Genomic DNA, 23,082 nt, shown 5'->3' with positions numbered 1-23,082 from the left:
TAGACATTCATGCCTTTGCACTCTGGTGCAGACTCCTCTAGAGAAACTGCCCGAACAGAAACCCCACCGTACATCTCTGGGCCTCCAGCCACACAGGAGTCGTCCCTGGCAGAGGCAGGTGCTCAAGAGCAGCACCTAGATGGAGGATTTAGCTCAAGGAGACAAGTGTTGGGTGGTTGCCCATTTTCCATGCTTGATAGGAGTCTCTAGTCAAAATCAGAGCTGGCCAAGCAGACAAATTGCTGGTTTCTGTTGGCGGGTGGGGGAAGGATGGGACTGAATTCACATCTGGGGACAGGCGGATTTGCTCCGGTGCTCAGAATTCCCCCTCCAGGTACTAATACAAGGGGGAGGCTTGCAGCACTTGCCACATTAGCATCCCCCAGAGAACAGCAGCAGTGACCAGAGAAGCGGCCGGTGGAAAAGGAGGAGAGCACTAGGGAAAGAAACCTGCCCCTCCTCACTTGCTGCCAAGAGGAGAGGCTGCCGTGAGGCGTTATGGCATTCAGAGACAGAGACATGTGGAACAGTATCAACAGCAGGGGAGAGTCGCTCTGCAAGTGCTGGGGCACCAGCCAGCCTACATCCTGGGTGGTAAACTTACCAATACCATGGCACCTGGAGGCCAGCCTCCTCCAGCCCTTGGTGTACTGCATTCAGTTTGGCACATGGCACCAGTGCTGGCTCAGGCTGGAGCTATGGGCATGGATGAGAGGGGGAGTGGGCAGTGATCCAGGAGGGTGGGGGTTAAACACTGACCCTTCTCATCTGGTCCTGTAACTGCTCCCGCATTGACTCAGGGCAGTTATCAAGCTGGCTCTTCGACTCATTGTAAAGCGCCTGGAGTTTCTCTAGCTCCTTCCTTTCAGCATCAACCTTTGCCCTTTCCTGAATCAGGGAAAAAACAACAAAACAAAACAAAAAACAAAACAAAAAAAAGAGAGAAAACACACTTCTCAAATCCGCGCCATGCAGAAGCTGGAGAATTAGACAGTGGCTCAAGCCAGAGAGAGAAGGGGGACAGGGGAAGGGCATGTCAAAGAGGCATTTTCCAAAAGATTTAAAAAGCAAAAGCAGTTGGCATCCAGGGCTGGATTGGATTAGAACAGTTATTGCGCAGGACTGGACCTCAGTCTCACGTCTCAACACAAAGGCTTTACAGAAAGCACATACCAGGCCCCTCTAGGCCTCGAGCAGATTACTGTTAACACAGCTTCATCATCAGGGATGATGTCAGCACAGCACTGGGAATGGCTTTGTCAATTAGGTGTCCTGCACAGCCTGTCATCAGGGGCATTTTCGTAGGCCTTACATTTTGTTTTAAGTAAGTCTCAGGAAGAACATTTTATAACAGATATTTCGAATCCAGGACACCATCAAATAATTGTAAAGCAGGTCAAATGTAGAGATGACACTACCAGTCAAATGTCCTGTTCCATAGACAGGGATGTCCTGGCATTCTGGTTTCCTTATGGACAACATGAAAAACGAGAGACTAAGATCCAATCTCTTCTCAGTTAATACAGGTTCACTCCCTGGGTCCTGGGGAACATTTCAGGTTTTATTTCAGTGAGTTAGTGACAGAGAGGATATAAAGAGGACACTTGTCTCTGGCCTAAAGAAAGGAAGAAACAGGTTCACACCCCACTCTCCCACCCAGTTTAAATATGTAGTTGGCTTCAGTCCTGCATCAACATGCTGGATTTTCAGAGATGCTGAGTCCCCTGCAGTTCCTAGGGTTCTTTTGGGGGTTCTGCCAGCATAAAAATTGATGATAAAAACCCACTGTTCATGTGCCCTGGATTAACAAAGCAATGCAATGTAACCAATGAGAGCAGCACTTTGGTCTCAAGACGTCCGGGGGAGTTTATACTTATTTTATAGGTGGGGAAACTATAGGCAGACAGCAAGTGATTTGCTTAATGTCACACAGTGAGCCAGTTGGAGAACCGGGAAACTCTTGACTCCCTTTCCCAAGCAATAGCCCCATGACGATCCTTCCTCCCATCCTGCCCATTTTACCTCCACCAAATTGAATGGGGGAAACCCCAGACTGGATTACCCTTAATTTGGGGTAAATCTGCATCAAAACCCTGTAACGTGAGACTCTCTCTCATACCAATGCAGAATGATGAGACCAGTTAGTGCAAGTTAGAAAGAGGAAATATGAATATTCCCTCCAATCCCTGCATTGTTTTCAAATCCATAGTTACATGAGACAACCCCTGGGACTCGCTGAGAAGTTGGCAACTGAATGAGATAATAACAGTGGCAGTAATTGCTTGGACAGGGCACAAGTGTCTATTTACAGGGTGGCACCAGCAGGGCAGTACGGAATATGTTACAAATGGTTTGAGCCATGAAGTTTGGACCCAAGTTTGGATCTAAACTGCTGAGAAGTTTGGGATAGTCAGATTATATTATATTATATTATATTATATTATATTATATTATATTATATTATATTATATTATATTATATTATATTATATTATATTATTATTGGGCTCAAGACAGCAGTAACTGGATACAATGATCTGGCTTGTGTTATATAAGAGATCAGACTAGATGATTTAATGGTCCTTTCTGGTCTTAAAATCTATGAATGAAAGATCTGGGACTAGTTTGGGCTCAGCTCTAGCATTTATTATTTCTGGTTTTCGGCACCGAGTGCTGGCTACCTGGGCAACTGTTTTTAAAAAAAGTATGAACCTGTGACCACCAGCATTTACAACATCTACCTATGTATGGCACAATGTTCTGTGGCTTCTAGGGAATCTCTTATCTGAAGAGTCAGAAACAGAAGCGGATTACCCCTACCAACACTTTTGTGAGCGGAAGTGTTATGAAACCCACTTTATGGGTAGGTAAGCTGAGGCACTAACAAGTGAAGTGACTTGTTTCAGAACACAAAGGAAGTCAGTGGTTGAGCCACGAATAGAACCCAGCAGTCCAGACTCCCTGACCCATACTCTAAGCACTAGAAAGCAACCCCTCAGAGTATTTGCACCTTATAACTCTGAGTACCACCCCTCCATACAGTAACATGAGTACAGGCCTTGGAAGGCTGTGGGCTGTCTCCAAAACAGGAGATCCATGCTCTCCCCATCACACTCAGAGGCTGCTAAATGGAGGGTTTGGGCTCATCTAAACAAGCTCCTGCAGTTTTCTAGGAAAGCTTTAACCACTAATGTTATGCTTTTGGGGTCCAAATTTCCAGTGCCAAACATTGCCAGATGTCCTGCACTAGACTGATGTGAGTAAGGTTCATGACCACCCAGCATTTCAGACAACACTGTAATACCTATCTACACATGCGCATGCATGAGATCACACAATTCATTTCTATTCATAGAATAGAATTTGCCATACAAGCCCAGCTAGTTACATCCACTTAAGTCAGTTGCTTCTCAGTGACAATAGAATTCCTGGGCAGAGCTGTATCAAGTACCCTGCCACCTCCTCATCCCTGCAGTAGTCTGCTGCCTTTTAGCAATCCGCAAGCATGCCAGCATCCTCATGCCAGATGGCTTGTTTAACTTGACAAAGTGCTGCGGAGTGAGTCACGTCTCCAGACTGGGAAGAAACCCACATGCACTCAAGGTGTCTACTGCACTTCAGTGGGAAAGCCAGGAGGCTCACTTTAATCAGAGATGCCTCATTGCTCTGCATTGCAATCTGGGTCAGACTCACCCCAGATTGCAAGCAGAGTCACCACATCAAAGCCACAGGCAAAATCCTCCTTAGAATTAAGGAGCTCCCAGGAACCGTTAAATATACAGCTCCCAGTATGAAGTGGGGCATACTGGGTGCAGGGCACAGGGGCATCTCCACAGAACAGACAGACCATAATGAATGCTCCTGCAGTGGCCAGAGGGGAGGGAGGTGGTGACCTAGAGAGTTCCAAGCTTGATTCTCCACTCACTCACACCAGTTTTACATCACTGTCACCCCAAATTTACACCAGGGCAGGTGGAATGGAACTACATCCTTCGTCTCTATGATACCTTGTGGCTACCAACAAGCCACTTGGCAGCAAATCCATCCCTGCTCCCCAAGGTGCTCAGCCTGCAACTAGCTCTCCATGCTGAAGCTCACATCAGCCCAGTTAGCCCCATGAAAGAACCCAAGAATACCTGCAGAGCCAAAATGTCACGCAGGATATTTCCTTCACCCTGGGGGGTGGGGGGGTTAAACCATCAGAATCATGATGCAGAACAATGTAGGAGTAACATCCTCCGAGGAGCTAACCCAGTCCCCCTCTCCCTCTGCCAACTCCTAGCAAGAGGCCAGGAAACACTCCATTGTAACCAACAGAGACAGAGCATGAGACCCCCTATCAACATGAGAATCCACGTCAGTGCCCCACAGGGTAGGCTACTAGCTACACCAGGAACTCATCTACACTACAATCAGAAGTGGGTCAAAGGAGCTGGTTACAGCTAGGCTAGAATGGGCAACTGTGTCCCCAAATTAACCTGGATCCAGGGATGCTATGCCACTAACAATTGGTAAGCAGTCACACAGCTGTCACAGAGAGGGTCTAATTGGTCAGAGGAGCAGCCAATGGGGCTGCTCACTAGTGAAGTGGATTTCCATGCTGCTCCCTCAGACCAGGGTGAATAAAGATCATGTAGGAAAGCTTCAATTCTCAACCCAAGTCAAATATCAAAGTCTATTAGCTTTGATTTTTCATCATCTTTTGTGTAAAGCAAACAACATTCCCAAAGGCACAAGTCCAGCTGCGGTTACTCTGACTGTCCCTAATGTGCCCCCCTGCACCTTCTCCTCTGTCTGCACTATGTGATTAAATGTTCAGAAGGAAATTTAAAAACCAGGAACATTATGAACAGTGATCGATGTCTCTCTCTCACATGCTCCCACAGGGTTAATGGAAATCTGAATTTATACAAATGGGTGGATTTAGGTGCTAGTCCAGAAGCACTGATTCCTGGCCCAGGGCGGCTCAGAGGACGTGTCTCAAGGACACAGCATTGCTAAAGAACAGCTGCCCTAGTTAAGCCCAGGTGTTTGCTGTGTGCGCAAGTGCTGGAGGTTATGTGGGGCCCCATAGCATGCAGAGGCATGAGGGATTAGAGACATTTCAGAGTGGGCGCTGTTAGAGAGAGTTTAGTGCAGACTGATTAGGAAAGCGAAGGTTAAGACGGCAGAGACTTTGGGAGTGTGGTTTCTTTTAGTCACTCTCCTGACTCCATATGGAGCCGGTTGTTTCACTAGGAATGGTTTTTAAAAGGGCTGTAAAATTAAAAAAAAAAAAACCCCAGCACATTGCATCTGTGCGGGAGGGGCTGCCTGCGTCCTGCCACTCACAGGCTTCACCTCGTCCAGCCTCAGAAATAATCACCAATGAAATGAATCAGGACCTGGTGCATTTCCAGCCATGGTGCCAGCATGGCTACACCCCACTGGGTTGCCATGGAGAGGACAAGGAGTGCACAAACATCCATTCACTGTGTGGGGCAGTACGGAATCCCTGGAGGGACAAGGGCAAAGGTTCTCAGAGAGCTGGACGGAGAGTGAAAGTTGATCTCACTGCTGGGAATGTGCTCAGCTCCCACTGATCCTTGCTCCACAGAGTGACGCATTCCAGCAAGCCTGGGACTTCGCTCCAGTGCAGCCAGTTACCTTCCTGCACGGGAATGGATCATCTCCAACAAGACTCCTTGAGATAGGTCCCTGTGTGGATAAGCAGTTCTGAGGGGGCACCAGCAGAGGGTTCTGTTGCTGTGAAGGGCAGAAATCATCAGCAGGAAGGGGGGTTTTGGTGCAGTTTCTGATGGGAATGGGGGTACAGTTTGTCCTGCAGAGGTTATTGCAGGGGACATTCAGGGGTGAGGGTTGGAAGGTTGCCACGGGTACCACAGAGGAAACTGCATTCAGATCTTTTTCTGGAGTTGTGTGCGTTTCTGCATGGGTGTGGAGGTATTATTTCCACTGTTAAGAAGCATGGAGCAAGCAAGACCCCAGATCTGGAAGGGAGGCTGAGATAATGGTCTTTGGAAGGTGCAGTCTGGCTCTTGTTCCCCCTCCTCTCCAGCGTTCTGGGAACCACGTCTCAGCCAACAAGTTGGGAAATTAATGACCCCATAGTGGCATCATGGTCAAAGCTGAATGATGCTTTAAATGGAGCGACATGAGGGTCTCCAGCAAGCTAAGCACTGCAGCTTCATCACCACTTGCACATGAGCACCTGGAGCTGTCGATTGGTGGGGCATATAGAGAACTGACAAACTCACTGCAAAACCTTATACACCAAGGCCAGTGTAGGAAGCAAGGGGGCATGATGGGCCAGTAACCCATGTGCTGCCCAGGTGAAGGCTGAGGCCAACAGAGAAAGCTCCAGAGATTGGCACCTTGTGGAAAGGTTCAACGAGTGCAAAGGTGACTCCCAAAGTGCACCCCAAGCACCGAAAGGAGCTGCCCTCCCGCACCAGAGCCCCAAGAATGGACAGTTCCAACCCCAGACAGGCTGACAAAGCTCCCAAGCCAGTGGCCGGTCTGCCCCAGGATCCCAGACAACGGCAGAGAGAAGGGAAATGCTCTGAGTAGAGGAAGTGCTGTCTCAAGCTGGCTGCAATAAATCCAGCCCCTCCTATCTGGGGACGAACGTGCCTGGGGCAGCCCCCTCCTCATGGAAATGGCACTTTAGATGCCCACCCAGGAGGTGATGGGAAACCCTTTGAGAAGGGGGGCCCAGAGGGAGATGACACAAGCTTTCTTGGGGATGGCTGGCCAGTGTGTGCAGTGCACAGAACCCGTGCCATTCTCCTCCAAGATCAGCGGGTGACCAGATGGGTCAGTCTCTTTGGCACCGGAGCCAGAAGTATGTGCGCAGGGACAACACTTTCCAGCAGAGAGGGGACCTGAGATTGAGCAGCCCCTTGAGGGGGCTCTGGGGTGCACCCTGCACTCACTGCTCCAAGGCACAGACAGGGGAACTCTCAGCTCTGGGATTTACCTTGTCCCGCTCCTTCTGGATGCTGGAGTCCAGCTCGCACAGTTTCTCTTGCAGCTGCTGCACGATCTTCTGTTCCTGCTGCAGCTGTATCATTTCCGACTCCCGCTCCCCCTGCAGCAGTGCCCGCTCCATCTCCGCCTAGGCAAACACAGCCATGTTACAGCAGTGCTGCCCATGCCAGCCCTCATCTCCCAACCTCACGGCAGGGCCCCCCAGAGACACAGCAACACCTGGGTGGGACATGGCTCTGCTGGCAGAGATGAGCCAAGAAGGGCAACTGGATTTGGGTCAGGCCCAGTTGGAGGTCAGGGCTGAGGCTAATGGCTCAGGTTCAATGGTTCTCAGACCTCACATGCTCTCCCCACTGGATCTCTGCTCCATCAAACATGGGAATTAGAGTCAGGCCCCATGAAGCCTCAAGTCAGAGCCAGACCCAACCTGTCAGGGTTAGTTCTGACCCTCCATTCTTTCTCCCCCAAAACAAACAAAACTTTAAAGGGGTCAGATTTAAGGCTCTGGTCTGGGTCCTTCCCCTGTCTAAGGGGAGTGGAGCCCGGCCAAAGCTCTCTAAGGGCAGAGTCCCACAGACCTCCAGAGAAGTGGGGCCGGGGATGCCGGATGCACTTACCCCAGCACTGTTCCACTCTGAACCCGCAGCCAGGGCCCTTCACCCCTGTCCAGTGCAGGGCTCCACCTTGGCCCCAGTGGGTGTCCTGCACCCTTCCCCCACACCAGGAGCAGTAGAAAGGGTTCCCCCCCCCCACCTCATGAGACGACTCCTGCAGCTGCTGCTCCAGCTCCTTGACATGGCTCTTGAGCTCATCCACGTGGCCCAGCACCCGCACCCATTCCTCCTCCAGCAGGGCAGCCTCCTTGGTCTTGGAGCCTGTCGAGTCCTCGTGCTGCTTGGGAGAAATGGTGATGTCACTGGGGGACTGCTTATTTGCTATTCACAGAGTAGGGAGTGCGCACATCACTTCAGCAAAAAGAGAGCCCTGCCCCAGAGCTCACAGCCACTCCCTCCTCTGACACACCCAGAAACCCATCACTGCCCATGCCCAGCTCGGGTCATAAGCACGTCTGAGTCCCCTGCAGCAGGGTCCCCTGCAGGACATGTCCCCCTCCTCCCCCCCGAAAAAACCACTCCACCCCCTCCACCTCAGGGCAGGTGCTCTCTTGTGCTGTGGGCCCCGCCCACACGCACATTGTGGTACGTGCTCTGCGCCGTGCAGGGTCCCCCCCACCTCCTGGTGGGTGCTCTCCATGCTGGGCAGGCCCTGACCCCCCATCCCTCCTGGTGGGTTCTCTCCACGCACTGGGCCCTGCCTCCCCTCACCTCGTGGTGCGTGCTCTCTGTGCTGCTACATTCCTCCTTCAGATTCTCCTCATCTGATTTCTCCAGGCTCTCCCTCTGCTGGGGCCCTGTGGCCTCTCCAGTCTCCTCTATGGCCTTGCCAAGGCCCAAGGCAGCCAGGCTGGCTGAGCCCTTGGAGTGCCGCCTGGCTGTCAGGATGTTGATGGTGGCATCTCCGTCACTCGGGAAGTGCTGGTGCGAGTTGCCTGTGTCTGTGGTGCCATCAGTTCTGGTGTATTCCGCACACAGGTTCAGGATGGTCTCCAGGCGCTGGCGCTCCTGGGCAGGGGTTACAGGGAGGAAGGTGTGGGTGGGCTGCCTGCTGGGATGGGTCCTCACACAGATATGGGGGGGGCCAAGCTAGCAGGAACTGGGAGGCATGTGAACCCAGGCCCCACTGTCCGGGGCTTTCCCCTCTTGCACTCCATCCCTGCATCACCCTATGACATCAAACTCCCTGAAGTGATACTTGTGTTGGACTAAAACACTGACCCCCCACCCCTCGATCCCCCGCGTACTGGCCCTGTTCTTCCCACCACTGGATGAACACACAGCTCCCCATCACAAGTCTTGACCCACCAGCTTGGGGTAGCATGCTGCATGGGACGAGGACCCCTGTGGGGAGGAACAGGCAGGTTGAGTGAGACAGCCCTTTGCTCAGCTGCAAGGGCATGGGGCAGGGTCTGGGCGTACGTGAGAGAGTGGCACTGGTTTAGCTTAAATTGTTTGTTAAGCCCATTTAGTTGAACTGGAGCAGGCCAGTGTGTGGATGCTCCGACTGCCATTTAGTTTAAACTGATTCCTAAGCAACTAAAGTTAAACTGAACTAAGTTTGGTTTAAAGCCAAAATAAGACTAAGGCTCTTCTTCAATTGAACCAGGGACCGGAGACAATTGCCTATTGGTGCCAGGGGCTGTTTCAAGAGCAGGGATTTGTATCAAGGCAGTGCTGGCCAGAAGGGCACCTGGAGCGGTGAAGCTCAATCTGAGCTTTATGCCTTGGACACTGAGAAAGCTCAGCAGCACAGCTTCCCATAGCCCGAGGCAGGCACCCAGAGTCCTCCTCTCCACTGGATGGGTGTGGAGCCAGCCTGCCTTGCCCTGCAGTGGGGATCGAAGGGGATATAGGCGCAGCCTCCACTGCTTTCAATGGAGCTCATCTAGCTGCTCCAGGACATCTGGGGAGGGGAAAAAGAAAACAAGGGAACCCCAACAAATGTCTCATCCTCTTCGAATCCCCCCAGAAAATCAACCCAGACACAGCATCCCACCTGCTTCTGGGGCAGCTGCTTCTGCAACAACCAGAGGAAGGGTTTGCTTCTGCCAGCTCCCTCCATGGCTTTTGTTGTCTGCTTCCAGCCCAGAATCACTGATTCCACAGCACTCTCCCTCCCAGGATCTGAGCCCCCAGAGTCTGGCAGCATTTGCTTCCCACCAGAGTAGGAAACCAAGCAGAAGCCGGTGCCGTATTATTAAGGGGATGTTCTCGGGACAAAAATCATACTCTCATAGCAGGGATTTATCTACATTGCTAGTCACCTCGGGAAGCAGAATGCATGGACCCATCCCCTTCCCACCTCTCTCTGCAGTGTCCAAGGTCACCTGCAGCGTCTCAAGCTCTAGTACACTGCTGCAAATCACACCCCAGATGGGACCCCCTGTTTACAAAAGGTAAGCAATCCCCTCCCCCAAAAGAGAAGCAGCACCGAGACAAAAGAGACTTGCCAGGACCAGTCAATTCCTAATCACAGTGAAGTGTTCAATCCCCTGTAGATCATGAGGGGCAGGACCGGGCCTCTCCAAGGCCCTACGAATCCCCACCTGGTGCCGAGGGACTTGGTTCTCATTCATTAACACACTCCTGGGAGGTGAGAGGACACGTGTGTCTATCTAAAAGCCTGCAGAGCTCCCCAGATTTACCTGGGTGAATGAGTGGCCCCCTCGCTCATTAGTTACACAGTGTGCACACAACACAACCAGTCCTAGCACATTCTTGCTCCCGCCCTCTGCCAGATGTTGCTCCCTGACACTCCTGGCTCTGGGGCAGAGTACAGTGCTATTACTCACTCCAATGTACAGGAAAGGGAGGGACGAGGAAGGGTTTGTTTGAATCATTTGTTTCATACAGGTTAACGTGACCACATACCAGGTCCATGGAGGATCTGATCCCAGAACTCCAGGTTCTGAGTGCCCTGCTGTAACCACTAATCCATGTTCTGTCCCTAACTGGTACCTGTTCACACTGCAAGGAACCACCAGCCACACGGCACTTGTCTGGTATGCAGGGGACCGGGCTACTCCTTGAGGTGCTTTCCCAAGCAGGCCCATCCCACCACCAGGTGCCTGCAACCCCTTGTTACTACTTCCCAAGGCCTGACAATCCCAATCCCAGAAATTTATTCCAAAAGGTTTTCGGCCTCTACTCCTTCCCATCAGGCTGCTCCCATCGCCTGCCTGGGCGCATGAGTGACCACCTGCTTTGCAGATGCCAGTGCTGTCCTGTGAATCAGTGCCGGAGACTGCTAAGGAAGCAAGAATAGCTGTGTGTGCACATATACATATGCAGACACATACTCACAACCCCGACCAGCTCAGTCTCACAGCCAATCTCAACTGGTCTGGGAAGCCAGTGGCCTGATGGACCCACAGAGATACGGGTCACATGCCACAAAGGTGCCGCCAACCGTTAAACAGCTCTGCAAGTTGAGACAAAGTCTCTGAAGAGCCCAGATAGCAGACACTGGGCCTTGCCAGCTTTTTCCTTCGGAAAGGGATGAAAATCAGGGACTGATTGTACAGCAGCAGGCACCACACATAGCATCAGAGGGACAATGACGACCTCCCTCCCACAGCTCTGCCAGCGCCCTCAGTCCAAACCTGCAGCCCCCTGCTATTCCAGTCCTGGGACAATGACTGACAGGCCACAGTGCAGAGTGTGTTTAGTTTTGGCATAGCACAGCCGCGCAAGCACCCACGCTGCTCCAGGTGCATTCCCAGCCCAGGAAGAGCGAGGGAGGAGAACGGGGCAAAGGTCAGGGCAGAGCAATGAAAGGGAGAGGAACAAAGGAAAACCAGGGGTAATGGTGCACAAAAAGCCTTGCAGCAGCCTTTCCAACTTGCACTGACCCTGGCTAGAGACCGAGGGGGTGAACTGCAGCAGCCACAAGAGAAGTGCTCCCTGTGGCTCAAAGGGATTCAGCACCCCGCTCACAGCTGCTCCTGCTAGCCCCACCCCCACATAACCTCCTCCCCCCAGGTCCATATACTCACAGAGGGATCCAGCCCCACTTTCATGGTCCGTCGGATGTTCCCGCAGGGAAGCAATTCACCTTCACCCTCTCGCCCACCTGGATTCAGCACCACCCCATGCAGGGTGCCAACCCGCTGCCCCGCGGGAGACACGTGACCAGCTGGGAGTCAGAGATAGACTAATTACACAGACTCCAGCCCTAGGCTGGAGAGCTGCATGGCTCTCCACGCACACTCCACAGGGCTATTTCTGGACGGTGAATCAGGCAGTCTGAGTGCAAACTGCAGCTCCAACCTGAGTCAGTTCTGAGTAAACAGGGCTCCCTCCCCCACCCCAGCCAGATGCAGCCTGGGAGAAAGGATCCCCCATCCTCCTCTGAGTCTGGGTGAGGAGAATTATGGTCTTGTGGTTATAACACAGGACAGAGTCAGGACACCCGGTGGTATCAGGACACCTGGGTTCTATTCCCAGTTGTGCCGCTGACACAGACACGCTGCATGATGTTCATCAAGACATACACCCTCCGTGCGCCTCGGTCTCCCCATGGGTGCAATGGTGGTTGATGATCCTGACCTGACTGGGCTGGGAGAGGCTGTGACAGGCTGGGAGACCTGGGAAAGCACTGCAGAGGGCAAAGGACATTCAAGAGAGGGATGGGTGTGGGCTCCACCTGTGGGCCAGGTCAGCTCCCTGTTGGGGGAACAGAGGGGATGGCCTCAGGCAGAAAGGCCCTGGATAAAAGAGGGGGATAGACACCTGCCTCTGACTGGTACCTCAGGAACCCACAGTGCCTAGCTGCCCCCTCCACAGCCTCAGCCTGGGGAGCCTGCACCAGGCACCTGATGGCCCCCTTGCACTGCGCTGGCCACCAGAAGGATTCACAAGGGGGGCAAGGGCAGCCTGCCAGGCTCTGGCACCTAGCTCAGCAGGCCCCATGGTTGCTTAGTCCTTAGGCACTACTGTAGCAAAGATGATTAATAATATTGGGGGTGGATGTGCAGGCCCAAGCACAGCCTGGCCTTGGGCGCAGGCTCTGGCAGAACCCCAACCACGCTGGACTGCCCCAGACATTCCTGCGCTCTGCTGCTGTGGATTCACAGGGCTGTAGGTGCTTTCATAACTACCTCCCTCCCATTCTGGGGACCAGACTACCTGGGGCAAGGACAACATCGGCTTCCCGCTGAGCCAAGAGACACAGAAGTTTTAGGAAGGGTTAGGAAGCCAGGCCCCATGTTTGGAGTGGGTTAAATCTGAATATTCTCAGAAAATGGGGTGCTGCCCTCTGACCTGTTCCCACAGCAAAGCAAGATGGATTCCCAGCACCCACCTGGCCCTCTTCCCTCTCGACCCAGCCGTCTGTGGAATCCCAGGCTCCCAACCCAGCCTTGCTCAGAGTGGAAAGTGCCTCCCTATAGCTGGGGCAGACAAAGTGCCCAGAAGCTCTCGCTCTCCTGCTAGGAGGGAGGGGGATATGCAGGAGCAACCTTCCCATCCTGACTGTGCTGTGCCCGTCTCACCCCTTATGCCTCCTCCCACAACCTGATTCCTCCAGCCACTGCCTGAGGGTTTATGCACTCCCCAGCCCTACAGAGACCATCAACTCGCAGGTCAGAGAGAACAGGCGTGAGAGTCAGGCACTCCCCAATGTAGACTCTGAAGAGAGAAAGACAGCACATTAACAAGGGCGCTATAAACCTCCAGCTGGCACGGTGCCTCAGTGTTTGCTATCCCCAAAGCAGGGGCACCAATGGGCAGCTGAGGCATGCCATAAGCCTCTCCTGGGCTGGCATAATCATAGAATCATAGAATATCAGGGTTGGAAGGGACCTCAGGAGATCATCTAGTCCAACCCCCTGCTCAAAGCAGGACCAATTCCCAACTAATGAGGTACTGGGGGATCGAAGGACCATTCTCAGGGATGAGTCCTTAGGGCTGGAATGGGCCCCTAGCATGGAAGGGAGGGGAAATCAGGGTCTCACTGCAGTGCATAGGCAGCTAACTACTTTGGCACGAAGCTGGAGTCCCAGTCTGGCATCCCCCAGAGAGCATACGGTCAAATCCTGAGGGCCTGCATTTAGAGAAAAGTCCTATACATACAGGCCAGACTGTGCCAGTCAATATCCTGTAGGCTCACACTGCACCCTGGACATGGAGACTCAATAATACAACCCACAGGCCTTGTAGATTGACAGTTCACCCCACATAAATGCAGATCACTTAGCTTCATAACCTGCCAGCACTGTCCTGACATGAATCCATTAGGTTCCCTGTCCTGTTATGATGGTTAATTGCACATTGGCTTCTGCATAATCCAGCTATCTGCATTCAGAAGGGAGGCCCAATCTCTCCAGATAAGCAAGGAGTCACGATACTCAAAGGCCTATGCACATTATTGGTATGCAGCTGTTCATAACTGCAGCAAAATGCACAGCAGAAAGGGTCTAGGTTTGAAAACAAGAGTACTTGTGGCACCTTAGAGACTAACAAATTTATTAGAGCATAAGCTTTCGTGGGCTACAGCCCACTTCTTCGGATGCATATAGAATGGAACATATATTGAGGAGATATATATATACACACACACACACAGAGCATGAACAGGTGGGAGTTGTCTTACCAACTCTGAGAGGCCAATTAAGTAAGAGGAAAAAAAACTTTTGAAGTGATAATCAAGATAGCCCAGTACAGACAGTTTGATAAGAAGTGTGAGAATACTTACAAGGGGAGATAGATTCAATGTTTGTAATGGCTCAGCCATTCCCAGTCCTTATTCAATCCTAAATTGATTGTATCTAGTTTGCATATCAATTCCAGCTCAGCAGTCTCTCGTTGGAGTCTGTTTTTGAAGTTTTTCTGTTGTAAAATAGCCACCCGCAGGTCTGTCATTGAATGACCAGACAGGTTAAAGTGTTCTCCCACTGGTTTTTGAGTATTATGATTCCTGATGTCAGATTTGTGTCCATTAATTCTTTTGCGTAGAGACTGTCCGGTTTGGCCAATGTACATGGCAGAGGGGCATTGCTGGCACATGATGGCATATATCACATTGGTAGCTGTGCAGGTGAACGAGCCCCTGATGGTATGGCTGATGTGATTAGGCCCTATGATGATGTCACTTGAATAGATATGTGGACAGAGTTGCCATCGGGCTTTGTTACAAGGATAGGTTCCTGGGTCAGTGTTTTTGTTCAGTGATGTGTGGTTGCTGGTGAGTATTTGCTTTAGGTTGGGGGGTTGTCTGTAAGCGAGGACAGGTCTGTCTCCCAAGATCTGTGAGAGTGAGGGATCATCTTTCAGGATCGGTTGTAGATCTCTGATGATGCGCTGGAGAGGTTTTAGTTGGGGGCTGAAGGTGACAGCTAGTGGTGTTCTGTTATTTTCTTTGTTGGGCCTGTCTTGTAGGAGGTGACTTCTGGGTACTCGTCTGGCTCTGTCAATCTGTTTTTTCACTTCAGCAGGTGGGTACTGTAGTTTTAAGAATGCTTGATAGAGATCTTGTAGGTGCTTGTCTCTGTCTGAGGGATTGGAGCAAATGCGGTTATATCTTAGAGCTTGGCTGTAGACAATGGATCGTGTGGTGTGTCCTGGATGGAAGCTGGAGGCATGTAGGTAAGTGTAGCGGTCAGTAGGTTTCCGGTATAGGGTGGTATTTATGTGACCATTGCTTATTAGCACAGTAGTGTCCAGGAAATGGACCGCTTGTGTGGATTGATCTAGGCTGAGGTTGATGGTGGGATGGAAATTATTGAAATCATGGTGGAATTCCTCAAGGGCTTCTTTTCCATGGGTCCAGATGATGAAGATGTCATCAATGTAGCGCAAGTAGAGTAGGGGCGCGTTAGGGGACAAGAGCTAAGGAAGCGTTGTTTTAAGTCAGCCATAAAAATGTTGGCATACTGTGGGGCCATGCGGGTACCCATAGCAGTGCCGCTGACTTGAAGGTATATATTGTCCCCAAATGTGAAATAGTTGTGGGTGAGGACAAAGTTCAGCCACCAGGTTAGCTGTGACATTATCGGGGATACTGTTCCTGATAGCTTGTAGTCCATCTTTGTGTGGAATATTGGTGTAGAGGGCTTCTACATCCATAGTGGCCAGGATGGTGTTTTCTGGAAGATCACCGATGGGTTGTAGTTTCCTCAGGAAGTCAGTGGTGTTTCGAAGATAGTTGGGAGTGCTGGTAGCATAGGGCCTGAGGAGAGAGTCCACATAACCAGACAAGCCTGATGTTAGGGTGCCAATGCCTGAGATGATGGGGCGTCCAGGATTTCCAGGTTTATGGATCTTGGGTAGCAAACAGAATACCCCTGGTCGGGGTTCTAGGCATGTGTCTGTACAGATTTGTTCCTGTGCTTTGTCAGGGAGTTTTTTTAGCAGATGGTGTAGTTTCTTTAGGTAATCCTCAGTGGGATCAGAGGATAATGGCCTGTAGAATGTGCTGTTAGAGAGCTGTCTAGCAGCCTCTTGGTCATATTCCAATTTATTCATGATGACGACAGCACCTCCTTTGTCAGCCTTTTTGATTATGATGTCAGAGTTGTTTCTGAGGCTGTAGATGGCGTTGTGTTCAGCATGGCTGAGGTTATGGGGCAAGTGATGTTGCTTTTCCACAATTTCAGCCTTTGCACGTTGACGGAAGCAATCTATGTAGAAGTCCAGTCTGTTGTTTCGACCGTCCGGAGAAGTCCACGCAGAATCCTTTTTTTTGTAGTGCTGATAGGGGGGATTCTGTGGGTTAGTATGCTGTTCAGAGGTATGTTGGAAATATTCTTTGAGTCGGAGACGTCGAAAGTAGGATTCTAGGTCACCGCAGAACTGTATCATGTTCGTGGGTCTGGAGGGACAAAAGGAGAGGCCCCGAGATAGGACAGACTCTTCTGCTGGGCTAAGAGTATAGCTGGAAAGATTAACAATATTGTTGGGTGGGTTAAGGGAACTACTGTTGTGGCTCCTTGTGGCATGTAGCGGTTTAGATAGTTTAGTGTCCTTTTTCCTTTGTAGAGAGGCAAAGTTTGTGTTGTAAATGGCTTGTCTAGTTTTTGTAAAGTCTAGCCATGAGGAAGTTTGTGTGGAAGGTTGGTTTTTTATGAGAGTATCCAGTTTTGAGAGCTCATTCTTAATCTTTCCCTGTTTGCTGTATAGGATGCTGATCAGGTGGTTTCGCAGTTTCTTTGAGAGTGTGTGACACAGTCTCTCAGCATAGTCTGTGTGATAATACTCAAAAACCAGTGGGAGAACACTTTAACCTGTCTGGTCATTCAATGACAGACCTGCGGGTGGCTATTTTACAACAGAAAAACTTCAAAAACAGACTCCAACGAGAGACTGCTGAGCTGGAATTGATATGCAAACTAGATACCATCAATTTAGGATTGAATAAGGACTGGGAATGGCTGAGCCATTACAAACATTGAATCTATCTCCCCTTGTAAGTATTCTCACACTTCTTATCAAACTGTCTGTACTGGGCTATTTTGATTATCACTTCAAAAGTTTTTTTTCTCTTACTTAATTGGCCTCTCAGAGTTGGTAAGACAACTCCCACCTGTTCATGCTCTCTGTATGTGTATATATATCTCCTCAATATATGTTCCATTCTATATGCATCCGAAGAAGTGGGCTGTAGCCCACAAAAGCTTATGCTCTAATAAATGTGTTAGTCTCTAAGGTGCCACAAGTACTCCTGTTCTTTTTGCAGATACAGACTAACACGGCTGCTACTCTGAAACCGGTTTGAAAACAGTACAAGTCCAAGGCCCTATGCAAAGAATACACCAGCCCTTATTGCAACTGCCTGGGCTCCCTGGTATCTGGGCTTGGAAAGAGTCAGACTCAAAACATCACCGAGGGTATAAAAAATCCCAGGTCACTGTGACAGCAAGAACGTATAGTGCCAGTGAGGTGAGTGGAGAGACTAGAGAGCTTTCCAATGATGTATACACCTTCCAGTGCCATGTGGTCTGCGTATCAGTATGTGGCACAGCGGGGTCAGGCCCACAGCGGTGTGTGAAAGCACAGGGCAGAGTCAGACTTAGGGGAGGGCTTGGCAACTGCTCCAGAGCAAGGAGGATCCCAGACCCTCTGCATCCTGGAGACTGTGCAAGGCCGAAGCAACCCAGTAGCCAATGCCACAAGCCCCTCGGCCATCCGCTCTCTCCCCTATCCGAGGGATGGGCTGAGCCTGTGGAGGGCACTGTGGTTGGCTTCCTGCCTCCCCTTCACAAATCCCTGTAAGGCATTTGAGGGGGTAGGGGGCCTGTAGGTCACATACACAAGGCAAGAGCTTTCCAGGCTCTGTATCAAGCTACAAGCCTGGGGCTCACCAATAAGTGCCTTACTCTGAGCACTAATTATGTCCCCTGCCATGGATGTGTAATGGGTGTTATAGCAGGAACTGCAGTGCTATTGCTCCTATAAAGCAGCATGCCAGCTGGAGCAGAGGGGGAGGGAAAAGGGGTCACTGCAGCCAGTGCCTCACTCTCAGCAAACACCGCTCTGACAGGGAGCAAGGGCGACAGCAGCCCCCCAGGGCTCCAATGAACTTGCCAGACATGATGTGAAACGGGAGGGGACCAGGATACAGTCAGCAGATAATAGCATCCGAGCTTACAGCTGTGATGAATGCAAGTCAGAGACGCAGCACATTAACTCCTCAACTGAGGATGCTGTGCTGAGGGGAGCTGGCAAGGGTCACAGGCAGTCTTACCCAGCTGCTCAGCAGACTAATGAGCGGGGCAGCTCCTATCACTGCTGCCCCATCTGTGGGAGGACGCAGCCAGTCATATACAGCATGTGAATCTGAAGTCAGCAGGGCAGAAAGGGCCCAGGAATCAAATCCCACAGGGAATGGATTGACCAGCACCGTTCAGACCACGTACCCAGCTAGTTTGGTGTCCTGCCTCCCATGGTGCACAGCGGGGAGGCAAAACAGCCCAGCATGCAGCTGGCCAACAGTACCACGTGGGATGGCAGCTCCTTCCTGACACTCTCAAGGACCAACGGATGCCCTGAGACCTGATCAGCCTTAGTCTAAGTCAAAGCAACCTAGCCAGCATCACTGAACCAGTTCCAGCAACACCAAGAGTCTCTTCCCAGCTGCTGCAAGGGGCTTGGATAAACTGGATATTCCTAAACATCCAGTGCTTTACCCACTGTGGCATTACCCGTGCTCCTCAGAATAGGCAACAGTATCAACGAGCATGGACTAAAGAAGACCTCACTTCTCCCTCAACATCCAGTGCTCCCCCTTGCCCTAGAGCTCAGCGTCTATCCATAGTGCTTCCCCCACTATGCCCCATCTCCGACTCCTTACCAGGCCCCACTTCCATGCCATGCCCTACCCCCCACCAGACCCCGTCCCATCCTGTCCCCATGGCATGCCATGCCTCTCACCAGGCGCTCCATCTCCTGCTCACGCAGCCGCTCCTCGCGCTGGCGTCGGTGATACTCTAGCAGGTCATCCTCATTGTCACTGATCTCAGTGATGCTGTTCTTGCGCTCCCTCGTACTCACAGGCAGCCGCAGATCTCCTGACAGCTTCCTCTGTGCCCGGGGGCTCTGACGGGGCGAGGGCACAACCAGCGATCCCAGGCTGTATGCAGGGCTGAGGGTGATGCCAAAGCTGGGCTTACGCTGGGAGGCAAGTTCTGCCTGGAAGATGGGTGAGGGGCTCCTGGTTCTCAAATTCTTCCCCGTCAAGGAGGACGAGGAGGAGAAGTCTTCATGCCTCTCCAGGGGCCTGGCTGCCTTGCGCCGGATGCGAGGGCTCTCAGGAACCTCCTTGGCCAGTTTGGTCTGCTGTGAGGGACTCTCTTGGGGGGTCCTTGCTTGGGGAGACAAGGCAGAGGGCAGGGGTGCTGCCCGGCGAGACAGGGAAGGGCTGAGGGGAGGCAAATCCCTCATGCTCTCCACGCTCCTTCTGCCCATTCTGGGACTCTCAGGGGGCTGCAGAGAGCGGCTGTCCTGATTGACGTGGATGAAACCCACAGTCTCCAGTGGCTGGAAGCCTCTTGCCAACACCTGCCGGGAGGGGCTGGAGGCCAGGTGCCTGTCAATGCCAGGGGGCTCCCTGCCCTCCCTGCAGGGGCTGGGTGGACGCTCTTGAAGAGCCACAATTTTCAACCTCTGAGAAGACGGTGACTGAAATTTGGGTGCCAGCCGGGGGCTGTTGGGGATGTTGGTAGGCTGAGCCTGGGGGCTCCCTGCTACATAGTCGCTCGGGCTTACAGACACCAGGGGCACGTACTGGTTAGGATGGCCCAGCTGTGTGCTCTCAGCAGCTCTCCGGGTGCTGGAGAAGGCTGAAAGCCCAGGGCCTTCAGGGTGCAGGGCTCTCTGGCCAGGCTTGGGGCTCAGGGGAATGCCATGCACTGCCCTCCTTTGCATCTTGGGACTCTCTGCAAGATGTGTCCCACTTGTGCCTATGGTGCTGCTCCTCAGGTCCAGGCTGGAGCCCCCACATGGAGGTGGAGGTGGCCGCTGCTGTGGGGGCTGCATGGCATGGTTGTAGCTGGAAGATCTCACTGGCACCACTGGGGGGATGGGTGGCCCCTGCTCCTGGCTACTGGGAGAGTGACTAGTGCAGCTGCCACTGCTGGCTGGGGATGAAAGCGGGGAGAAGGGCGGGGATGCGTTGTCATAGCTGGAGCCCACAGACATGGCCCCAGGGCTCAAGGGTGGGGACAAGAAGTAGTGCCCACCACCATTCACCACTGAGGACACAGGGGACTGGGCATTGGCAGAGAGTTTTTTCCTGGGACAGCTCGAGTCCTCCATCACCAAAGAGTCCATGATGTCTTGCAGGTCCTTCTCGATGGAGCTGACCAGGGAGCTGTGGCTGGGCCGGGGCCTCACTCCCTGCCCCTTATGGACATCATTCAGAGACAGCTGGTGGTTGCCATTCACTAGACTCTCCGATTCTGCCAGAGGGAGAGACAGGAGCACACGTTAGCCAAGGAGACAGCACCATTAACCTCACAGCCCAGCCCATGCCAAACCCCTCCACTCAACCAGGCCATGTGGGCAGAGACAGGCCAGAACCAGCCTGCGCTAGGGAACAAACATTCAGCTCCTGCTCCCGTTTCTAAGGCAGGATGGCCCAAGCACTGTCCCACAAAACCCCAGCTGCAAGTCAGTTCTGGAGACTCCAGAGGAACCACGGCAGCCCAGGGCCTGCTCTCCAAGAGGCTGGCGGTGGAGGAACCAATGGCCACCAATGGTGGATGGATCTGGGCTCGGTCTGTGGACCTGCCTACCTCTCCTCTATAGGGAACCACTATTTACTGCTACCACAGCCACGACCATGAGGCCACATGGGGAAGGGAAGGGAAGGGAGCCAGTGTCAAATCATTGTCCTCTCCCACAGGAAACATTCCAGCAGGAAGCTGCCAGTAGGAGGCGCCCACACAAGAGATTTCCACCTCCCAATCTTCCTTCTCTCCTCACTTCCCACATTACAGAATACCCCATAGAAGTTCTAATTGCTCTGAACCAGCACTTTGCATTCTGGAGGAGGCCGAAGCCACACTGCAGGTGTGTGATGCATATCCATGCTGGCTGGAATGCTAAGCACTGTCGGAAGTGGTGCCAGCAATGCAAAGGGGAACACCCACAGCTCCATTAGAGCTATTAACCCTTCAATTTCTAAGCATGAGGACTAGGTTTCAGAAAGCAACAGAGAGTCCTGTGGCACTTTTAAGACTAACAGATGTATTGGAGCATAAGCATGCATCCGACGAAATGGGCATTCACCCACGAAAGCTTATGCTCCAATACATCTGTTAGTCTTAAAGGTGCCACAGGACCCTCTGTTGCTTTTTACAGATCCAGACTAACACGGCTACCCCTCTGATAGGGGTTTCAGAAGACATTTTCTGATAGCCAGGCTATTCCATACTTGGCCATTAGAGGGAAACATGCACTTAAGCAGCTGGGACTGGCCTCTTTGGGAGAGGAGAGGAAGCACTAGAAAGACACAGTCAGAGGCCTGGTCCACACTACCCCCCCCACTTCGGACTAAGGTACGCAAATTCAGCTACGTAGTCCGAACTTACCGCGGGTCCAGACGCTGCAGGCAGGCTCCCCCGTCGATGCCGCGTACTCCTCTCGCCGAGCTGGAGTACCGGCGTCGACGGTGAGCACTTCCGGGATCGATCCCAGAACATCGATTGCCTGCCGTCGGACCCGGAGGTAAGTGTAGACGTACCCAGAGAGAGCTTGGCAATGTCCATGCTCCTTTGAGTGCTCTTCTCCAAGCCAGTGCCACAGCATAGGGTTGCTGCAGGTGCCATCTTCTGGATGTGACCCACGCAGAGGCCCTGACTCCCTGCGGCCATGAGGAGTCCAGGGCACATCTCGGAAGAAAAGGAATATTAACAACTGACCTAGCTAAATGGTTTCAGAGTAGCAGCCGTGTTAGTCTGTATCCGCAAAAAGAACAGGAGTACTTGTGGCACCTTAGAGACTAACAAATTTATTAGAGCATAAGCTTTCGTGGGCTACAGCCCACTTCTTCGGATGCATACCTAGCTGAAGTCCACCTCCTTAAATTCCTCCTGCAGCTTCAGTCAGATACAAGAGTCTTTTTCATCTCCTGCCTGGAGCTACTTTGTACAGAACAGCTGCTTTAGCAACAGGTCCTGGGACCTCTACTGGATCTTTTCATTTATGAAACTCAAGCACACAGGGCTGGCCCTGTGCTGAACTGTCCCCCCTAACCCTGCTCTACTCCCCCTGGGGTTCAGGGTAAGCCATGGCCTTATGAAGTATTGTTATCTCCCATGCCGATCATCTCCTTGGAGCTCAGGTGCCCGGGGATTATATTCCAGTAACTATCCGAATGTCCCACTAGCCTTATTGCCCAGGCAACTGAAATTTGATAGCTCTTTCCAGCACACAGACTGCAAAGCCCTGTGATGCTAATGCATCCTCTTCCTGGCTCTGCCTGTGGTATCACTCGCATGCTGGGAGTTGGGCAGGGAACAGCTGCACATACCTCACCTCATCCTACGGAGATGGGACTGGCTGTTGTGTCTTCCCTGTCCACATAATAATCAGTCCCTGGGGCCGCCTGACTCTTCCTCTGGAGTCTTGTAGACAAAACTGAACCGGCAGTGCAGGGAGGGGGGGAGCTGCAGCAAATGAGAGCCAACTCTAGACATGTCATGTGGCTGAGCATCTGCCTCCCACCCAGAAGGGAGGAGGTGCTGCCTCCTCCAGAGCATCCGACAGCAGCAGCCAGGGCGCAGAGCACTTCCAATTTCACCCTCCCAGCTAAAATGCCACTATCCCCTGCTTCTCTGAGGCCGAGTCAACACCCCCTTTCCTTCCCCAGCTGCGATCAGGGACGGGGGAAGGAAGAACATGCAAGACCCACAAAATCAGACATCCAGGCAGACTGGAGGGAGTGGCAGCTGCTCCCTGGGTGGGATTTGGGGATGGGGCCTCTGGGGGCTTGTCTTGGGGATTCAAAGAGTTTCAGGGACAATAAGGGGGGAAAGGGG

The 23,082-nt window shown here is 52.2% G+C and overlaps 1 protein-coding gene across 1 annotated transcript in view; it reads right to left on the bottom strand.

Annotated features, from left to right (window-relative positions):
* PHLDB1 (pleckstrin homology like domain family B member 1) overlaps nt 1-23,082 on the bottom strand; it is a 98,730-nt gene that overhangs the window by 28,365 nt on the left and 47,283 nt on the right. The window contains exons 5-9 of the mRNA XM_065417073.1: nt 19,409-20,499; nt 18,974-19,375; nt 8,315-8,611; nt 7,743-7,880; nt 6,979-7,116 (exon numbers count right to left, since the gene is read on the bottom strand). Coding sequence (XP_065273145.1) covers nt 6,979-7,116; nt 7,743-7,880; nt 8,315-8,611; nt 18,974-19,375; nt 19,409-20,499 — 2,066 coding nt within the window. The remainder of the gene's footprint in view (nt 1-6,978; nt 7,117-7,742; nt 7,881-8,314; nt 8,612-18,973; nt 19,376-19,408; nt 20,500-23,082) is intronic.

The sequence above is a fragment of the Emys orbicularis genome, chromosome 15 (genome assembly GCF_028017835.1).
Source record: "Emys orbicularis isolate rEmyOrb1 chromosome 15, rEmyOrb1.hap1, whole genome shotgun sequence".
Classification (NCBI taxonomy): Eukaryota; Metazoa; Chordata; order Testudines; family Emydidae; genus Emys; species Emys orbicularis.
Note: the sequence above shows the minus strand (reverse complement) of the source record. Positions and strands in the feature narration are given on the sequence as shown.